General features: G+C 41.7%; 1 protein-coding gene across 1 annotated transcript in view; it reads right to left on the bottom strand.

Annotated features, from left to right (window-relative positions):
* Window positions 1-652: 652 nt before the first annotated feature.
* Window positions 653-21,239, bottom strand: part of LOC121847864 (eukaryotic translation initiation factor 4 gamma 2-like) — a 48,749-nt gene continuing 28,162 nt past the window's right edge. The window contains exons 3-22 of the mRNA XM_042331109.1: window positions 6,691-6,767; window positions 6,466-6,531; window positions 6,258-6,383; window positions 5,902-6,004; window positions 5,670-5,801; window positions 5,486-5,552; window positions 5,248-5,399; window positions 5,055-5,165; window positions 4,789-4,971; window positions 4,560-4,695; window positions 4,320-4,474; window positions 4,115-4,210; window positions 3,869-3,997; window positions 3,669-3,773; window positions 3,347-3,562; window positions 2,966-3,224; window positions 2,669-2,873; window positions 2,356-2,564; window positions 2,122-2,243; window positions 653-1,973 (exon numbers count right to left, since the gene is read on the bottom strand). Coding sequence (XP_042187043.1) covers window positions 1,908-1,973; window positions 2,122-2,243; window positions 2,356-2,564; window positions 2,669-2,873; window positions 2,966-3,224; window positions 3,347-3,562; window positions 3,669-3,773; window positions 3,869-3,997; window positions 4,115-4,210; window positions 4,320-4,474; window positions 4,560-4,695; window positions 4,789-4,971; window positions 5,055-5,165; window positions 5,248-5,399; window positions 5,486-5,552; window positions 5,670-5,801; window positions 5,902-6,004; window positions 6,258-6,383; window positions 6,466-6,531; window positions 6,691-6,767 — 2,715 coding nt within the window. The 3' untranslated portion in view covers window positions 653-1,907. The remainder of the gene's footprint in view (window positions 1,974-2,121; window positions 2,244-2,355; window positions 2,565-2,668; window positions 2,874-2,965; window positions 3,225-3,346; window positions 3,563-3,668; window positions 3,774-3,868; window positions 3,998-4,114; window positions 4,211-4,319; window positions 4,475-4,559; window positions 4,696-4,788; window positions 4,972-5,054; window positions 5,166-5,247; window positions 5,400-5,485; window positions 5,553-5,669; window positions 5,802-5,901; window positions 6,005-6,257; window positions 6,384-6,465; window positions 6,532-6,690; window positions 6,768-21,239) is intronic.

A 21,239-nucleotide genomic window follows, 5' to 3' on the forward strand; every position in this document is an offset into this window, starting at 1 on the left:
GGCCAAGCATTGATGCAACGCAGATTGCCTGGATACAGTCCTTAGCTGTGGTATATTGACCATATACCACAAAACCCAGAGATGCCTTATTGCTATTATAAATCAGATACCAATGTAATTAGAGCACTAAAAATAAATGTTTCATCATACCCGTGGTATACGATCTGATATACCACAGCTGTCAGCCAATCAGCATTCAGGGGTTGAATCACCCTCTTCATGCTGCGTTACATCCGTCCTTTGCGACCTACTTCAAGAAGTAAGTTTCTCTCTAACCATAAGTTCTTACAAAATGCATACCACATGTGGGCACTTGAAGTGTTCTCCGTAAGGATCAGTCCGTTGCAATAAAACCATTCAGTAGGGGAATAGTCCAACAAATAATGGTGTGACAATGTGCTATATTAAGACAACTCCTTAAAAATCAAAACAGTTAACTTCCATGGTAACCGGAATTTCTGTAATTGTTGGGCATTTCTCGTAGGCCTAGCAAGAAACAGAGGAACTGTTTGAGAGCTTGCCTTGGTCATTGGGGAGTTATACATAGCAACTACGCACTAATACAGTAGTTGCAGGACATTATAAACCATATTAAATGGCCTGTTGGGTTCACAGTTACATATCTGAATCTAGGTGAAATAATACACAGGACAAGTGTTTAACTTTATTTAAAAGTTAAGCAATAGTGGTACAATAACATTCTTAGCAGTTAAAACCTTACAGTAACACTTTTACAGAAAGTTGTACTGTACAGATTATTAGATCATAATAAGTTGAGAATTTTTAAAATCTTGATAAAAACAATCAATAAATATCTGGATCAGACATTATGGCAAACAGGCTTCAATTTTTCACACGAGGGGGGTTAAAGTGTAACAAAATCAAATTCATTTCTCATGTTAACTTTATTCACCAATTAAAACATGTTGCACTTGTGTAGTTTGAAAATTGTTGCATGAGAACAGACCGTTTGCGAGTTAATTTTGCATGGCCCGATGCCCCAGGTGGGTTAGTTTGCAAATGTTTAGACCATTCAATTGGTCCTTAAGTGAAATCACCCGTCAGCTGGGGGACCGAGCCAAGCAAAACCAACTCACACATTGTTTGGTTGTTCCCCGTAAAGAAAATTCAAGTATCACAATGTATGACAGATACATAGGGAGGTACACAGCAATGAGGGTTGATAAATTAACAAGGCCGCATAATTTCATCTCTCCCAGGCGATGTGCCATACATCCACAAAAGCACTTAAAAAAGGTCTGAATTTGAATTCTTACAATCAGGATATTGTGCAAGTAAAAACGTTTTTTTTTTTTTATTACAGACTTGTGCATTAGTCCAGACTAAGTGTTTTCACTTGAAATGGAGACATTAAGCAATTCAAACCCAACACATGAAGCCCATAATGAGGAGGTAGAAACACAAGCAAATATAAACCATTAATGTTATGGTAACCAATGATTACAGTTGAGGATTCTTTGTAACAATCAAGGGATGAGTGAATATTGCAACGACTCATGTATGACGTTGAGCAAAGTGCATCTCTACAGTGTTGCTAATCGGCTAACAACAAGCATAGCATTCAGCAGCAGGAACAAGGCCCTTGCAATTCAATTGTCTTGGAGAAAAACAAAAGTCTAGATTCAAAGCAGCTGATACCATTGATCTTAAAAAGGGGCTCTTAAAACAGATGGCAAACCATTATTACGCTTAAGCGCTAGAAAAAAGCCAAAGGGGGGGGGGAAACTAAACATGCATTGGCTTAATATGGCCAAAAACTTGATAGCGGAATGAAGTGTTGCAGTGGTTAGGTATGCATATCATATTGGGACAGGGAAGATGGGAAGGAAACAAAAGCGGTATTATATCAATAGCATTTCTGCACCACTAGGCTTTTGGCTGGTTCTTCAGTCAGCTTCCTCCTCAGACTCCTCTTCCTCAGCAGTCTCCAGCCAGGTCAGCCACTGGTTCACCTTCACAGGGAACATACCATGAGCCAAAACAGAGATGCATTACCCATTTATGTGGTGTATTTCTAGTCTAATAAAAAAGCCAGTTTAGTATGCACCTGTAATGGTGTGAGTTGCAATACAAATTGTCTGGGAGTAGAAATGTAATTACCTGGAATAATGCTTTCCCCTTCCCAGGAAACTCTTGAGTTATGTCTTCTTTCCATGCAAGGAAGGCTTCTTCTTCAATGATTTCCATATCATAGAAGTGGACAAAATAGCGCAGTAACATTCCTAGAGAAATACAAATCTATATTTTAAAAAAATTGAACAAAAACCCTTCTAGGCAAATGCGCTTGCATAAAATTAACCCAAGTAATAATTTGACCATGTGACCTGTACGTACCTTTAGGGAAAGTTTTAGCATTGCAGTGGACCTGCAGTGCGTAGAGGGCACCGACTTGCAGATCCTGGTGATCATGCAGGAACTTCTGCATCACTGGCTTGAAGGCCAGCAGCAGCTGCTTCTCCTGGTCCAGCTGTTCTTTAGTAGGGGCTGATAACTGGTCTTCTTCCTCACTGGCATTTATCTCTTGGGCAATGTACTGCAAGAAACTGGAGGGAGGGTGAGCAGAATTCAGACCTAGTCTTAATAACATGCACCTCAAGATGCATAACCACAGAACTCTGCTATGTGGGCATTAGCCCTTTTCCCATACTTGGTCATGAGGATGTTGACGAAGCCCTTGTCGGTGTGGAGCTTAGGGGAGATGTTGTCCTTGATCCACTTGTAAATGCACTGGGGAGAGGGGTCTGCTTTGATCTGCTTCAGCAGTTCCTTTTCCAGCTTCATGAGTGGGAATAAGAAGCTCAGGCCTTTGCCCTCCAAGATCTCCAGCATGCGATCCTTGTTTTGGTCGATTTCTGCAGATTTTGGCAAAATCACAACAATCTTGTTAAAATGTGAAAACTTGACAGAGCTTTCTAGGCTAAGGGTTTAGGAGAGGTTGACATACCAGGCAGCATCTTCTGCATGTTGACCTTGCTTTGCTGGAATAGATCAGTGAGCCACTCACGATCCTTCAGCTTGGCAGTCTGTTGCAGACAAAGCAGGAAGAGGGGAAAGTGGGTGCCATTCTCCAGAGGGTGGGCTAGCTCGTCCATGCTCACCAGCTCTGCGATGATGGCTCGCGCTGCAAACTGGGCCAAGTAGGACTTCACCAGAGGAATGTCCACTTCGATCTTGGGACACTGGTCCAGAACACTGAGAAAAGCCTGTAAAAAAAAAAAAAAAAAAAAAAAAAAAAGTACACAGGCATGTGGTGAGTAAATTCACTGAACAGTAGAACCTTTGATATCTTACAACAAAAGCTCTTTGCCATGACTGGAAGACTGACCCGCATGAAGCTCTCCCCAGTAACAAGGCCCTCTGTGCGGAGTGTGTGGATCAAGGTGCTGGCATGCTCCTTGTCTTCGTCTGGGCAGTCAAGAGAACAGATCACGATCTTGCTCAACATCTCAGGCAGGAAGTGTTTGGGAGCCTTCATCTCTCTTACACTGTTCACAGCTTCATCAATGTTTTTGCTGTTCAGGTAATCGGTCACTATGGTCTCCTGATAAGATATAATATGGACAAAGACTGTTAGCGCTCGGAAATCCTTCTATGGGGCAAAAGGTACAACTTGAAGGAGTTCCTTGAGATTGTAAAATGGAACATACGGTCATCTTAAGCAACTCTTCCTTTGCAGGAGGCGGTTTCTTGGTGGTCTTTGGAGGTTTTTCCTGAATTGGAGGAGGGTTGGTTTTCAGACCAAGCAGAGGAGGCTGAGAAATGATAAGACCGTTTAGAGTGGGCAGACTTTAAATACACATCAACTCCAGCTGAATGCTATAAAAGCGGTATGCGTGTTTGTATTTACCTGTCCCAGTGGTGGGGTTTGAGTGCGTGGAGGTTGAGCACTTGGAGAAATCATTGTTGGTATCTGCGGCTGCAACTTTGGCACTTGGTTTGTGTTGAGAAGGAATGACTGTGCCGGCCTTAGACTGATCTAAGACGGGGAATAGAGGGTATTATGCATCGTTCTCATCTTTTGCATTAAAGTATTTTGGCTTGTTGCCTGTGCAAATGGTGGTTTAAAAGAGTGGGTATCTACCAGGTGTTGTACCTCATCAGCGTTGAGCGATCCTTTCTTGATGAAACGCGGTGCCATGTCCTTAGACTGAGCCTGCTGTTGCTGGTTCTGGAAAATTGGATTCTGCCCCTGGAAAAATGTTTGAAATTACTTTAGATGCAATGCCATATCCATCAAGATTTGAGCAGTCCAAGAATATTCAAAAGCTACTGCTTTTAGTAAAGTGTGCAACTGTCACCTGGTTAGATTTGATGAAGGGCTTGCCTCCCATCTCAAACTGAGACTGGGTAGCAGGGGCTGTGTGCCCGTTGAAGAGTGGGTTGGTGCGGTGACGGCCCATGGTGGGCGAATACCGGTCCTGAATCACTCCAGGGCCTGTGCCGATCCCACTCCCTAGTAGTCAGGACACACATTAAAATGTTGGACAACAGGACAGCAATAAATTCAAACTACTCAGGAGCGTCAGTCATGGATGTACCTGGCATCTGTCCAAACATATCCGCCAACCCGCCAAGAGTTTCCCTGTCAAGTTTCAACCTAGGCATGAAGGGCCCCTCCAAAAAGAAGTCAGTTCTCATTCCCTGGGCCATTGGTGGAATAAAAACACCAAAATCCTGCAAGACACAAAGCAGAAGTGTATTAAGACACACTGTGGCATTACAGATTCATAAGATTTGGCTGCACTTAATAAAGAATGGTTAACTAACTTTTACTGCTTCCTGACGAATCTGGTTAATCGTCTTTGGTCCATTATCGATAAAAGCTTTGCGAGCCACCCAATTGTTCTCTCGCAACTCCACTGAGTCCTGCACCAGGAAACGAATCCTTGCCGGCAAGTCCTTGTTGTTCATTAAGGATTTCATACGGCCAAAGTACTGATCCATTAAAGACTGCAAGAGAAACAAATTAGTCACGCCCAAATGGAAAAGAATATTAAGAAACTAAATAAAATGACTCGAGTGTATATGCTTACCCTAGCCTTTTCATGATCGAGTCTAGGCCCCACTGTTCTCATTATCTGACAGAGGCACTCCAAATCTTCCCCCATATCTTTAAGTTGGACTCTCTTCTTCTTTTCCAAAAGCTGAAATAAAGACGAAAGATTAGTTAACGTGTATTTCATATGGTTTAAACTTGTAAAAACAGTACTGATGTATTCGACTTACTGTTTTGATGCACTTATGAAGGATAGATTCATGGATAAGATCGAGTTTGCCAAGTTCCCCAATGAATTTGATATTTCCCAGCATCTTAAACTTGGCAATGGCATGCTGCTCTTCTTCCTCAGAGGTAAGAGGGTTGTCATGTTTGTCATAGACTGAGGGAATAGAAAAGAGCAAAGGTTAGCACACTCAACCACACAGGGCACAGAAAATAGGCACATTTTTTCAAATGTTCACTCACTTTCAACATTTCTGGCGCGGTTCTCAAATTCATCTTGAAGCTTAGAAATCAAAAGTCTCCTGAATGTCTGCAACACACATTGTTTCCAAATGAAAAGATTAGATGGGGTGAGAAAAAAAAAACATGATACCATTGTCTATAATAGTAGTAATCAATCTGTGAGGAGGATGACAACGATGCTTACGGTGCTTTGTTTTTGTGACGTTTGGATCTCTGGCGATGGGCCGTCAAAGTTCGGTGCGTCCTCTGCCAAGCGCAGACATAGCTGAGCATAAAGCGAGCTATACTTGGGCTCTTCGAGGGCTTTGTCAACAATCTGTTTGAAATGAGGTGATGTACACTGAACAGTAAAGCCATTTTCCACTCGATCAATAAACATTAATGCACACAGAGCTAAGAAATAGATTTTAAATTACCAGCAAGATCACTCCTTTTAGGACGAGTTTTGAATCTACGCCCACATTCAGGAGCTCAAGGCATAGCTTGTCAAACTTCTCGGGGGTCAGTTTATTAAGTATGCTGAGGATGGAAAGAACAGGAAACGTGAAAAATACTGCATTCTGAAGACAAGGCATTATCTGGTGTTAGAAAATGGCACCACTAACACACATTCACTGAAATGTTCTGACTTGCAAATGGCACAGTCATTTCTAATGGATAAAAAAAAAAGCTATGGGGCACCAACCAGATTCAAGGTGGCAAACAGCCTACAAGATAACATTTTTATTTGAATCTAATGTGTGTAGCCACAATTTATTAGGGGATTACATACCCTCTCACTTTCCTAAAGATTGCATCATGTCGTTCTTTTTCATTGGAGGCATTGGCATCTCGTCTAGTGCTTCGTGAAGGAACCCATCTCTGAACGCTAGATCCTGGGGCTTTCCCCAGGAACTCGCTGCAATTAACAGCATTAGTGGCATCTTAAGTAAGATTGTTTGGAGTAACATTACATTTTGGTAAAATGGCTTGAATAGTACCTGTTGCCGACAGTCTTGGGATGGTACTGAGAGGCACCCCTACCTCCTCCCCCACCCGAAGAAGCACTGTGGAACAAATATTATTTACTTGAAGAATAGTGTGAACAAAATGACATAGCTAGGACTATTAAAGGTATAATCTATTCTACACTATGTATCAGTAGGAAGTGAAACAACGGCCTGAGGACTAAATTGCATTTAGCCCTAAACAAGTTACAATCTTACCTGAAACGAGAAGCACCCCCTTCTGCAATCACACTCTCCACTTTGGCGGCTTGACAACGATGAATTCCCGAAAATAATAATATTCAATGGGTGGGGGTAGGCAAAAGCGACCTGAAGAAAATGCATTTTAGAGTACAAAGTAAATGAATAGATTGACGCATGGCATACACTTCCTGCTAAAGCACAGAGTTGGCTAGCTTCACTCGCAGCTAACGCTACACATCCTTTGTTGTAAATGGCCAGTAGCTAACTACTGGTAGCCTGACTCATTTAACTAACTAAACAACATGACAAGGACATTGTAATGCTGAGATTCCGAATCCATGGCATGTTTAGCCATCCATGTCTATTCTGATCAAAGGTGATCTGTTTATTAAATTATAACTAACTAGCTAGCTAATTAATGCTACCGGTAACTAGCTCATCATTTCCTCTCTGCCTGTTGGTTGTGGTGGACTAGTTAACTACGTTAGTTAGCAAGCAGTCATATCACTTTCAACATTATTGTCAACTGTCTTGTGATACAATATCAACATTTACAAAGTGTATTAGCTAGCCAGATAGCTGCCATCATGTTACATGAAAATAACAATATGCCGGTTCTGTGTGGCAAGTGCTTAATATTAGTAGTATATTACCAATGGCAAGACTCCATGTTCTACTAATGTGTCGTGATAAACTGCTAGTTAGGATATAGACTACTATCCAGTTAGCACACGCAGGAAACGCCACATTGGAAATCTAGCCAAGTAGCTAGGCTAACAATCGGAAGCCATTTTAGAACAGTTAAACGGCCAACTAGCCAAACCTAAAGTTAAATAGAGACTAGATGTAACGATCATACCTTCACCGAAGGAACGTCAGTTTTGTAGGTTGTGTGGTTTCCAAATGTGAGAAATAAAAATAAAGAAGGAAGGACCCTGTTTGGTCTTGATTAATTAACTGGAAATACTGAAATAAAAAGCAGTGCGTTCCAGGGCCAGACCTCGCACTGGTGAGAAGAACGCTGACTGTAATCTACGTCATACGTTGATGAGACTTTATTTACTGGGCTGCCAGCCTTTGTATCACACGTAAAACAGAATCAAATACTCCCTTCTCAAGCTCACCCACATATATATATATATATATATATATATATTTTAAATCCCTAAATAAAAAAGGTAACGTCAGTTTACTGGGGGAAATACACGCATTATGTATTTGTGTTGTATTCCTGGACTGAATTCATGAACTGCATTCTCTCTCAACTGTTATAAAGACTTTTATCTAAGGTACCACCCAAAATCCGTAAACACAGGCACCCTCATAGATATCATCCTAACCAACCTGCCCTCCTGTCTTCACCAGGATCTCAGCGATCACTGCCTCATTGCTTGCGTCCGTAATGGATCTGCGGTCAAACGATCACCCCTCATAACTGTCAAACGCTCCCTAAAACACTTCAGCGAGCAGGCCTTGATAATTGACCTGGCCCGGGTATTGACCTCATTCCGTCAGCAGAAGATGCCTGGTTATTCTTTAAAAGTGCTTTCCTCACAATCTGAAATAAGCATGCCACATTCAAAAAAATTAGAACCAGGAACAGATATAGCCCGTGGTTCTCTCCAGACATGACTGCCCTTGACCAGCACAAAACCATCGTGTGGCGTACTGCATTAGCATCGAATAGCCCCCGCGATATGCAACTTTTCAGGGAAGTTAGGAACCAATATACACAGGCAGTTAGGAAAGCAAAGGCTAGCTTTTTCAAACAGAAATTTGCATCCTGCAGCACAAACTCCAAAAAGTTATGGGACACTGCAAAGTCCATGGAGAACAAGAGCACCTCCTCCCAGCTGCCCACTGCACTGAGGCTAGGAAACACTGTCACCACCGATAAATCCACGATAATTGATATAACTTCAATAAGCACTTTTCAACAGCTGGCCATGCTTTCCATCTGGCCACCCCTACCCTGATCAACAGCCCTGCACCCCCCAGAGCAACTTGCCCAAGCCTCCCCATTTCTTCTTCACCCAAATCCAGATAGCTGATGTTCTGGAATAGCTGCAAAATCTCCCTACCCTGGTCAACAGCCCTGCACCCCCCAAAGCAACTTGCCCAAGCCTCCCCATTTCTTCTTCCCCCAAATCCAGATAGCTGATGTTCTGAAAGAGCTGCAAAATCTCGACCCCTAAAAATTTGCAGAACTAGACAATCTGGACCCTCTCTTTCTAAAATTATCAGCCGAAATTGTTGCAACCCCTATTACTAGCCTGTTCAACCTCGTCTGAGATCCCCAAAGATTGGAAAGCTGCCGGGCATCCCCCTCTTCAAAGGGAGGAGACACTCTAGACCCAAACTGCTACATACCTATATCTATCGTACCCTGCATTTCTAAGGTCTTCGGAAGTCAAGTTAACAAACAGATCACCGACCATTTAGAATCCCACTGTACCTTCTCCGCTATGCAATCTGGTTTCAGAGCTGGTCATGGGTGCACTTCAGCCACGCTCAAGGTCCTAAACGATATCATAACCTCAATCAATAAGAGGCTGTACTCATAGACTTGGCCAAGGCTTTCGACTCTGTCAATCACCACATTCAGACTCAACAGCCTTGGTTTCTCAAATGACTGCCTTGCCTGGTTCACCAACTACTTCTCAGACAGAGTTCAGTGTCAAATCGGAGGGCCTGTTGTCCAGACCTCTGGCAGTCTCTATTGGGGTGCCACAGGGTTCAATTCTCAGGCCGACTCTCTTCTCTGTATACATCAATGATGTCACTCTTGCTGCTGGTGATTCTCTGATCCACCTCTATGCAGACGATACCATTCTGTATACTTCTGGCCCTTCTTTGGACACTGTCTTAACCAACCTCCAGAGGAGCTTCTATGCTATACAACTCTCCTTCTGTGGCCTCCAACTGCTGTTAAATGCAAGTAAAACTAAATGCATGCTCTTCAACCGATCGCTACCAGCACCTGCCCGCCTGTCCAGCATCACTAGTCTGGACGGTTCTGACTTAGAATATGTGGACATCTACAAATACCTAGGTGTCTGGTTAGACTGTAAACTCTTCTCACATTAAGCATCTCCAATCCAAAATTAAATCTAGAATCGGCTTCCTATTTCACAACAAAACATCCTTCACTCATGCTGCCAAACATACCCTCGTAAAACGGACTATCCTACCGATCCTTGACTTTGGCGATGTCATTTACAAAATAGCCTCCAACACTCTACTCAGCAAATTGGATGCAGTCTATCACAGTGCCATCCGTTTTGTCACTAAAGCCCCATATACTACCCACCACTGCGACCTGTATGCTCTCGTTGGCTGGCCCTCACTTCATATTCGTCACCAAACCCACTGGCTCCAGGTCATCTATAAGTCTATGCTAGGTAAAGCCCCGCCTTATCTCAGCTCACTGGTCACCATAGCAGCACCCACCCATAGCATGTGCTAAAGCCAATTCCTCATTTGGCCGCCTATCCTTCCAGTTCTCTGCTGCCAATGACTGGAACGAATTGTAAAAATCACTGAAGCTGGAGACTCATATCTCCCTCACTAGCTTTAAGCACCAGCTGTCAGAGCAGCTCACAGATCACTGCACGTGTACATAGCCCATCTTTAAATTGCCCACCTCATCCCCATACTGTTGTTTTTTTTTTTCTTTGTTTTTTCTTCTCCTTTGCACCCCAGTATCTCTACTCGCACATTCATCTTCTGCACATCTATCACTCCAGTGTTTAATGGCAAAATTGTAATTATTTCACCACTATGGCCTATTTATTGCCTTACCTCCCTTATCTTACCTAATTTGCACACACTGTATGTAGGCTTTTTTTCTACTGTTTTATTGACTGTATGTTTTGTTTATTCCATGTGTAACTCTGTGTTGTTGTTTGTGTCGCACTGTTTTGCTTTATCTTGGCCAGGTAGCAGTTGTAAATGTGAACTTGTTCTCAACTAGCCTACCTGGTTAAATAAAGGTGAAATAAAAAAATCTAAAATAAAAAAATAATTCCTTTAATCCATTATGTCAGAGTTAACTGTCTGAAAAAAAAATCCAAAATGTATATATATATATATATATATATATATATATATATATATATATATATATATATATATATATATATATATATGTATATATATATATATACTTATTTGTGTCCGAGCTATTGTAAATGTGAGTTTGTCTTTTTATATCATTATTAGTTGCAATATCTGGATACAAAAACAGCAACATCTGTGGTGGTCTCCCATGGTTAAACCACTCTTCATTCAATTTCTGTAAAGCCCTGGGTAGTATGCAGTCTTATTGGCCCGAACCAAAGTGTACAGGATGTCGACCCAGACAATGTGCTCATTTTCCAGTGCAGTACATTGATTGACTGGGGGTCCGGTACCTCCAGGCAGTATGTTTAGGTTTAGGAGACTCACTTACACATCTCTGATAAAAATGTTTTGAAATCGCTGAAAGAGAGTATTGGTTTCATGTAGCCTATTGTTGTGAGTTTTAAGGGATTAAACTTGATTCAGTGGGCTATTTTACGATTGTCCTGAATTTCAGTATTCTCATTCAGTGATTTTAAAACATCAACACTTTTTGATTTACAGTGTAGTGTATTGTACAGAACGTTCTACTCCAGGATTTCACAATAGTCATGATGAACTGAGAGGAGGGCCAGACTATGTTGCTGAAAGAAGTTCCTGGAACTTTCTTGTTGACACCATTGCTTGTTGACACAATTGATAAAAATGCTCATAAGGTCATGTTGAGTCAGATCCTCATGCCTCCGGTAAATGGCTACTGGTTCTTTTTCTTTTTCACACCAAACATACAGTTCTTGACTTATTCACTGGCTGTACCTCAAAGCCCTCCACCAGGGGCTGAAACTTAAATTCATCTTTCTCTTGTCAATGTGTCTATTGGTTTTATATACCGTTTTGTGTTTGTCAAGGTTCATTCGATTATATCACGGTCGTTTAGAGCACTCTGATTACACACTGTGTAATCTGTTTTCTAAACAACTGGTCACAGAAGTCAATTCAATGTCTATGACACCTTGGTTGCATGTAATTTCATTGAAATTACATTGAAACAGTGTTGATTCAACCAGTGAGTACCCAGTGAGATGGAGCATAGCCCTGTATGAAGGTTTGAATTATCAAGGAAGTTCACTGAGCATTGTGTTTCTCCCAAGTATATTTACTCTTGGAAGCAGAGGTTCTTGAGACCGGCATGACTCAAGGCTAGACACATTCCATTCTGCCAGTCTGTACCTGTCTGTCTCTCTTATAGTGTGTCATCAGCCCAGCCCAGCCCCATTGTCTGTCACAGTAGGCATTAGGCAATGTCAGAATGGAATAAACAGACAATGATAGACACATTTAAGATTTCTTATGCTTACTGGCAATCATTAACATTGAGCAGGAAGTGTCACGTTCTGACCTTAGTTCTTTTATTATGTCTTTGTTTTAGTATGGTCAGGGCGTGAGTTGGGTGGGTTGTCTTTGTTAGTTTTTCTATGATTTGCTATTTCTGTGTTTGGCCTGGTATGGTTCTCAATCAGAGGCAGCTGTCAATCGTTGTCCCTGATTGAGAACCATATTTAGGTAGCCTGTTTTCTATTGTGTTTCGTGGATGATTATTTTCTGTTGTCTGTTGTGGCTGCACCAGGCAGAACGGTTTTCGGTCGTTTTGCGTTGTTATTTTGGTTATTTCTGTGTTCATTCTAATAAATATGGACACATACCACGCTGCACCTTGGTCCTCACCTTCTTCCACCAACAACGGCCGTTACAGGAAGCTGCTTTTCCTACATATATTCTGCTAATTAAATTGCACTCCTGTCAGTGGTGATGCTGCTTTCAAGCATGTCTATTGAAAAGAATCGCATCAGGTGTTAAATTGTGCTGATGTGAGCCATCTGAAATGTATGGTGGATCAGAAGACCTTGACACAGTATCTGGAGGCTTTGGGGAAATGAAATCAGTTTAATCAGAGCTTGTCTATGAATTATATCCACGCTGACAGACTTGCTTGACATCTGCCAAGTTTTTCTATTTCCCTCTCTGATGAAAAGCCCATTATCTCCAGTCTTGATAGATTCCTCAATGGAAGCACAATGGTTCCATCAGGGTTGGGTAGGTTACTTTCTAAATGTAATCTGTTATAGTTACTAGTTACCTGTCCAAAATTATAATCAATAAGGTAACTTTTTGATTACACAAAATCAGTAACATAATCTTTTGGAATACTTTCCCCTTAAGAGGCATTAGAAGACAAAAAGGATCTGTCAAACACATTTGGTGTGTCATCATAGTGGTCTCTGACTTGTGGTCAGACTTGCTCAGGTGGAACAAACTTGAACTTGCATCTGTTTTCAATGCTGAATTAAATGCCATTAAGAAAACAGAAAGGTGGCATGTTTTTATTTTGTTGCAAACATCCTTTCTGAATTTAAAAGTAACCCAATAATTAATAATCTAGTTTTTCAAAAGTATCTAATCTAATTACAATATTTTTGGTGATAACATAATTGGTTACAATTTTTTGTAATCAGATTACATGAGAGCATTGTGAGCTAATGTCATTGTGAAGGAAATGTTTTACTTAATAAAAAAAATAATTCAAGACAATGACCAATGCACATCACACTAACACGTTTAGAGAACCTTTCAAATTCTATGATCAATAGGCCCGAGATTCCTTTGTCAGTGTGGAAGCTGGCTGCTTCATGGTCAGTTTTATTCACACACTCAAATCCTTTTCTTTATCTTTCATTGTGGAGGTTGTACAGACTTTCCCTCACATTTCTACATGCAGCTGTGTGACTGTAAGGCTTTCTTAAATCATTAATCACGGGGAAATAGACCAGCTGTCTTGCTGTGGGCAGCCACTGCTGCTAATAAGGCCCAAAGTGATGCCATCAGAAGGCCATTTGTATAAGCTTGTTGCTAGCGAGTTTACAGTAGGCCCTATGTATGTATGTGTGCACCAGTGCCTGTGCTAGTGTTTGTGAGTATCAGCAGGTTTTAGTTTGGGGTCTTCAATATACAGTAGCTATTTACAATACGAGAACTACCTTGCCCTCTTTTATCTGCATTTGACATTTTAACAGTGCTTACATATCAGCAAATATATTACCATCTGTGACTTTTCCTGGTGCGTTGTCATTTCAGTTTCATATGCAACCTCCCGCCTTTCGTTCCAGTTCTCTGCTGCCTGTGACTGGAACGAATTGCAAAAATCCCTGAAGTTGGAGACTTTTATCTCCCTCACCAACTTCAAACATCTGCTATCTGAGCAGCTAACCGATCGCTGCAGCTGTACATAGTCTATCGGTAAATAGCCAACCCAATTTCACCTACCTCATCCCCATACTGTTTTTATTTATTTACTTTTCTGCTCTTTTGCACACCAATATCTCTACCTGTACATGACCATCTGATCATTTATCACTCCAGTGTTAATCTGCAAAATTGTAATTATTCGCCTACCTCCTCATGCCTTTTGCACACAATGTATATAGACTCTCTTTTTTTCTACTGTTATTGACTTGTTAATTGTTTACTCCATGTGTAACTCTGTGTTGTCTGTTCACACGGCTATGCTTTATCTTGGCCAGGTCGCAGTTGCAAATGAGAACTTGTTCTCAACTGCCTACCTGGTTAAATAAAGGTGAAATTAAAAATTTAAAAATATATACTGACCGGGGGGGCATATGCATAGAAAAGGTGAATCTAGAAATATTTATGAATCATAAATGATAGGTAACATATCTTACCCATAGTCATCTTTATCTGAGCTTCTATGTCTGTTAGAATGTTAGGCTATCAGTACTCAATATTTCTGATAGGCTATCAGTACTCAATATTTCTGATAGGCTATCAGTACTCAATATTTCTGATAGGCTATCAGTACTCAATACTTCTGATAGGCTATCAGCACTCGATATTTCTGTCAAGGACTCCGATTATTTACTTGCTCTATTTCAAATGACCAGTAGATGGTACTGATGAGCTCTTTATGATTTGGAGCCTCTGCTAGTTTCTCTTCTCTACCTCACATGCACATGGAGTGCTCAAAAAAACAAGCTGCAAGATGTGCCAGGAATCCAGCCTAACTCTTTGAGTGACTAAGTAGATCACATATGCATATAGTTGTCAGTTTTTTACTAGTTGTTTAGTCAAGTGACTAAACAAACGGTCTGATCAAATCCTAGTGTAAAGTGAACTAATGACACCCCCGTGTGGTTCATTGGGGATGGAGTGTTTCAGTGTTGCAGTATGGGACCCCTTTTGAGGACTGAGGCACACTTGTTGATGACTGATAGGCAGGCTCTCTGACAAGCTGCACACAAGCTGCACTGTCAACCACCTGACAGAAGTGACCCATCTTACCCCAGTCTCACGAGAATCCCCTGACTACAGTGTGCAGTTCGGGGTAGGGCTCAATGTGGGTGGAGTCAAACATGTTTAACCTGAACCCTTCCCGTCTCCTTCAAGGTCCCCCAAGTTGAAGTTCACGTTGAAGTTATCAACATCAACAAAAGCGAAAACTTAATTGAACCTAACCTACATGGATAAAAACATAAACCATGGAAGTAAGTGAGACTGTCATTATGCATAATGTACTTTGTAATATTCATGTTATACCAGTGCCGTGATATATTTTTATATAACCAACTACCGTACCGATGTTAGCACAGTGTTAATTAGCCCTCATTTGCACGTGAGCTAGCTAATTAGCAATAGCACCCTTTTGCACGTGAGCTAGCTAATTAGCAATAGCACCCTTTTGCACGTGAGCTAGCTAATTGCTTACAATGAGGGAACCTTTAAAAAAAATCTTTTTACATGTACAGTTACAGTGGCAAGAAAAAGTATGTGAACCCTTTGGAATGACCTGGACTTCTGCATGAATTGGTCATCAAATTTGATCTGATCATCATCTAAGTCACAACAATAGACAAAAACATTCTGCTTAAACTAATAACACACACAGTTATACGTTGTCATGTCTTTATTGAACACAGTGTGTAAACATTCACAGTGCAGGGTGGGAAAAGTATGTGAACCCTTGGATTTAATAACTGGTTGTCCCTTCTTTGGCAGCAATAACCTCAACTAAACGTTTCTCTAGTTGTGGATCAGACCTGTCAGGAGGAATTTTGGACCATTCCTCTTCACAAAACTGTTTCAGTTCAGCATTATTCTTGGGATGTCTGGTGTGAACCACTCTCTTGAGGTTATGCCACAGCATCTCAATTGGGTTGAGGTCAGGACTCTGACTGGGCGTTGAAGCCATTTTGTTGTTGATTTACTTCTGTGTTTTGGGTTGTTTTCCTGTTGCATCACCCAACTTCTGTTGAGCTTCAATTGGCGGACAGATAGCCTTACATTCTCCTGAAAAAAAACTTGGGAATTCATTTTTCCTTCCATGATAGCAAGCTGTCCAGGCCCTGAGGCAGCAAAGCAGCTTCAAACCATGATGCTCCCTTCCCCATACTTTACAGTTGATGAGGTTTTGATGTTGGTGTGCTTTTTTCTCCACACATAGTTTTGTGCGTTCCTTCCAAACAACTCAACTTTAGTACAGTAGCGCTGTGGAACATCCAGATGCTCTTTTGCAAACTTCAGACGTGCAGCAATGTTATTTTTGGACAGCAGTGGCTTCTTCCGTGGTGTCTTCCCATGTACACCATTCTTGTTTAGTGTTTTACGTATCGTAGACTCATCAACAGAGATGTTAGCATGTTCCAGAGATTTCTGTAAGTCTTTAGCTGACACTCTAGGATTCTTCTTAACCTCATTGAGTATTCTGCGCTGTGCTCTTGCAGTTGTCTTTGCAGGACGGCCACTCCTAGGGAGAGTAGCAACAGTGCAGAACTTTATCCATTACAGACAATTTGTCTTACCGTGGACTGATGAACATCCAAGGCTTTAGAGATACTTTAGTAACCCTTTCCAGCTTTATGCAAGTCAACAATTCTTCATCTTGTGTCTTCTGAGATCTCTTTTGTTCAAGGCATGGTTCACATCAGGCAATGCCTCTTGTGAATAGCAAACTCAAATTTTGTGAGTTTAACCAACATTTTCAATCTCGTCGCAATGATTGTACTCCAGGTTAGCTGACTCCTGACTCCAATTAGCTTTTGGAGAAGTCATTAGCATAGGGGTTAACATACTTTTCCCAACCTACACTGTGAATTTTTAAATGATGTATTCAATATAGACAAGAAAAATACAATCATTTGTGTGTTATTAGTTTAAGCAGACTGTGTTTGTCTGTTGTTGTGACATAGATGAAGATCAGATAAAATTTTATGACCAATTTATGCAGAAATACAGATATTTCCAAAGGGTTCACATACTTTTTCTTGCCACTGTATGTAATCGATTTGATCGTTGATTTTCTGTTTCTTCAATGTATGCCTTGTTGTGTTTGGCTGGCTCTAAATGTGTATCGTTGATGCCGACGGCCATTCCCTAAGTTACACATAGCGAGTCTACACATACACTACACGTATATACAATAATGAAGTGAAATTCCTATTGCTTATTTTATGCCTTTCTAATTATCATGCCTTTTATGTCTTTGATGTATAGAGACACGTTAGTGTGTTATTGGAGGGCAAGAGTCCCAAAATAAAAAAACACAGCAGCAGTCAACTTCATCACGTTTCTGCACACTTTTAAATGTTTTATTTCACCTTTTATTTAACCAGGTAGGCAGGTTGAGAACAAGTTCTCATTTACAATTGCGACCTGGCCAAGATAAAGCAAAGCAGTTCGACACATACAACAACACAGAGTTACACATGGAGTAAAACAAACATACAGTCAATAATACAGTAGAAAAATAAGTCTGTATACAATGTGAGCAAGTGAGGTGAGATAAGGGAGGTAAAGGCAAAAAAAGGCCATGGTGGTGAAGTAAATACAACATAGCAAGTAAAACACTGGAATGGTTGATTTGCAGTGGAAGAATGTGCAAAGTAGAGAAAGAAATAATGGGGTGCAAAGGAGCAAAATAAATAAATAAATACAGTAGGGAAAGAGGTAGTTGTTTGGGCTAAATTGTAGATGGGCTATGTACAGGTGCAGTAATCTGTGAGCTGCTCTGCTCTGGTGCTTAAAGCTAGTGAAGGAGATAAGTGTTTCCAGTTTCAGATATTTTTGTAGTTCGTTCCAGTCATTGGCAGCAGAGAACTGGAAGGAGAGGCGGCCAAAGGAAGAATTGGTTTTGTTGGTGACCAGAGAGATATACCTGCTGGAGCGTGTGCTACGGGTGGGTGCTGCTATGGTGACCAGCGAGCTGAGATAAGGGGGGACTAGCAGATAAGGGGGGACCTAGCAGGGTCTTGTAGATGACCCGGAGCCAGTGGGTTTGGCGACCAGTATGAAGCGAGGGCCAGCCAACGAGAGCGTACAGGTCACAGTGGTGGGTAGTATATGGGGCTTTGGTGACAAAACGGATGACACTGCGATAGACTGCATCCAATTTATTAAGTAGGGTATTGGAGGCTATTTTGTAAATGACATCGTCGAGGATTGGTAGGAAGGTCAGTTTTACAAGGGTATGTTTGGCAGCATGAGTGAAGGATGCTTTGTTGCGAAATAGGAAGCCAATTCTAGATTTAACTTTGGATTGGAGATGTTGATATGGGTCTGGAAGGAGAGTTTACAGTCTAACCAGACACCTAGGTATTTGTAGTTGTCCACATTCTAAGTCATAGCCGTCCAGAATAGTGATGTTGGACAGGCAGGCAGGTGCAGGCAGCGATCGGTTGAAGAGCATGGATTTAGTTTTACTTGTATTCAAGAGCAATTGGAGGCCATGGAAGGAGAGTTGTATGGCATTGAAGCTCGTCTGGAGGGTTGTTAACGCAGTGTCCAAAGAAGGGCCAGAAGTATACAGAATGGTGTCGTCTGCGTAGAGGTGGATCAGAGACTCACCAGCAGCAAGAGCGACATCATTGATGTATACAGAGAAGAGAGTCGGTCCAAGAATTGAACGCTGTGGCACCCCCATAGAGACTGCCAGAGGCCCGGACAACAGACCCTCCGATTTGACACACTGAACTCTATCAGAGAAGTAGTTGGTGAACCAGGTGAGGCAATCATTTGAGAAAACAAGGCTATCGAGTCTGCCGATGAGGATGTGGTGATTGACAGAGTCGAAAGTCTCGGCCAGGTCAATGAATACGGCTGCACAGTATTGTTTCTTATCGATGGCTGTTAAGATATCGTTTAGGATCTTGAGCGTGGCTGAGGTACACCCATGACCAGCTCGGGAACCAGATTACATAGCGGAGAAGGTATGGTGGGATTCGAAATGGTCGGTAATCTGTTTGTTGACTTGGCTTTCAAAGACCTTAGAAAGGCAGGGTAGGATAGATATAGGTCTGTAGCAGTTTGGAGTGTCAAGAGTGTCCCCCCCTTTGAAGAGGGGGATGACCACAGCTGCTTTCCAATCTTTGGGAATCTCAGATGACACGAAAGAGAGGTTGAACAGGCTAGTAATAGGGGTGGCAACAATTTCAGCAGATCATTTTAGAAAGAAAGGATCCAGATTGTCTAGCCCGGCTGATTTGTAGGGGTCCAGATTTAGCAGCTCTTTCATAACATCAGCTGACTGGATTTGGGAGAAATGGGGAAGGCTTGGGCGAGTTGCTGTGGGGGGTGCAGTGCTGTTGACCGGGGTAGGGGTAGCCAGGTGGAAAGCATGGCCAGCCATAGAAAAATGCTTATTGATATTCTCAATTATAGTGGATTTATCGGTGGTGACAGTGTTTCCTATCTTCAGTGCAGTGGGCAGCTGGGAGGAGGTGTTCTTATTCCCCATGGACATCACAGTGTCCCAGAACTTTTATGAGTTTGTGTTGCAGGAAGCAAATTTCTGCTTGAAGAAGCTAGCCTTGGCTTTTCTAACTGCCTGTGTTTATTGGTTTCTAGCTTCCCTGAAAAGTTGCATATCACAGGGGCTGTTCGATGCTAATGCAGAACGCCATAGGATGTTTTTTGTGTTGGTTAAGGGCAGTCAGTTCTGGCGAGAACCAAGGGCTATATCTGTTCCTGGTTCTAAATTTCTTGAATCGGGCATGCGTATTTAAGATGGCGAGGAGGGCATTTTAAAAGAAATAACCAGGCATCCTCTACTGACTGGATGAGTTCAGTATCCTTCCAGGATACCCGGGCCAGGTCGATTAGAAAGGCCTGCTCGCTGAAGTGTTTCAGGGAGCATTTGACAGTGATGAGTGGAGGTCGTTTGACCGCTGACCCATTACGGATGCAGGCAATGAGGCAGTGATCGCTGAGATCTTGGTTGAAAACAGCAGAGGTGTATTTAGAGGGCAAGTTGGTTAGGATGATATCTATGAGGGTGCCCGTGTTTACGGCTTTGGGGCGGTACCTGGTAGAGTCATTGATAATTTGTGTGAGATTGAGGGCATCAAGCTTAGATTGTAGGATGGCTGGGGTGTTAAGCATGTTCCGTGTTGACATATAAGGTCAACAACCACATCAAAGGTCATGCTTCAGTGAGGCACAGAGGTACTATTTCTTTCTTTGTTTATTTAACGTTTTTTTGATTTGCACTATTTCTTCAGTTACATCAGTGTATTTAATTTAATTTTATAACTTCTTACTTTACTGTTATTCCTCTCATTCAGAGTTCACAATCATAAAGTGTGGCTTCAGTTGTGGAAATGTGACACACTTTCATTGCTGCTATTGCATGGCATCAATACTGTGTGTAATGCTGAAGGCTTGATGCATGGCAAGATATACAGTGCGGCTTGCGAAAGTATTCGGCCCCCTTGAACTTTGCGACCTTTTGCCACATTTCAGGCTTCAAACATAAAGATATAAAACTATTTTTTCGTGAAGAATCAACAACAAGTGGGACACAATCATGAAGTGGAACGACATTTATTGGATATTTCAAACTTTTTTAACAAATCAAAAACTGAAAAATTGGGCATGCAAAATTATTCAGCCCCCTTAAGTTAATACTTTGTAGCGCCACCTTTTGCTGCGATTACAGCTGTAAGTCGCTTGGGGTATGTCTATCAGTTTTGCACATCGAGAGACTGAAATTTTTTCCCATTCCTCCTTGCAAAACAGCTCGAGCTCAGTGAGGTTGGATGGAGAGCATTTGTGAACAGCAGTTTTCAGTTCTTTCCACAGATTCTCGATTGGATTCAGGTCTGGACTTTGACTTGGCCATTCTAACACCTGGATATGTTTATTTTTGAACCATTCCATTGTAGATTTTGCTTTATGTTTTGGATCATTGTCTTGTTGGAAGACAAATCTCCGTCCCAGTCTCAGGTCTTTTGCAGACTCCATCAGGTTTTCTTCCAGAATGGACCTGTATTTGGCTCCATCCATCTTCCCATCAATTTTAACCATCTTCCCTGTCCCTGCTGAAGAAAAGCAGGCCCAAACCATGATGCTGCCACCACCATGTTTGACAGTGGGGATGGTGTGTTCAGGGTGATGAGCTGTGTTGCTTTTACACCAAACATAACGTTTTGCATTGTTGCCAA

This window comes from Oncorhynchus tshawytscha, linkage group LG12, assembly GCF_018296145.1.
Source record: "Oncorhynchus tshawytscha isolate Ot180627B linkage group LG12, Otsh_v2.0, whole genome shotgun sequence".
NCBI classification, from domain to species: Eukaryota; Metazoa; Chordata; class Actinopteri; order Salmoniformes; family Salmonidae; genus Oncorhynchus; species Oncorhynchus tshawytscha.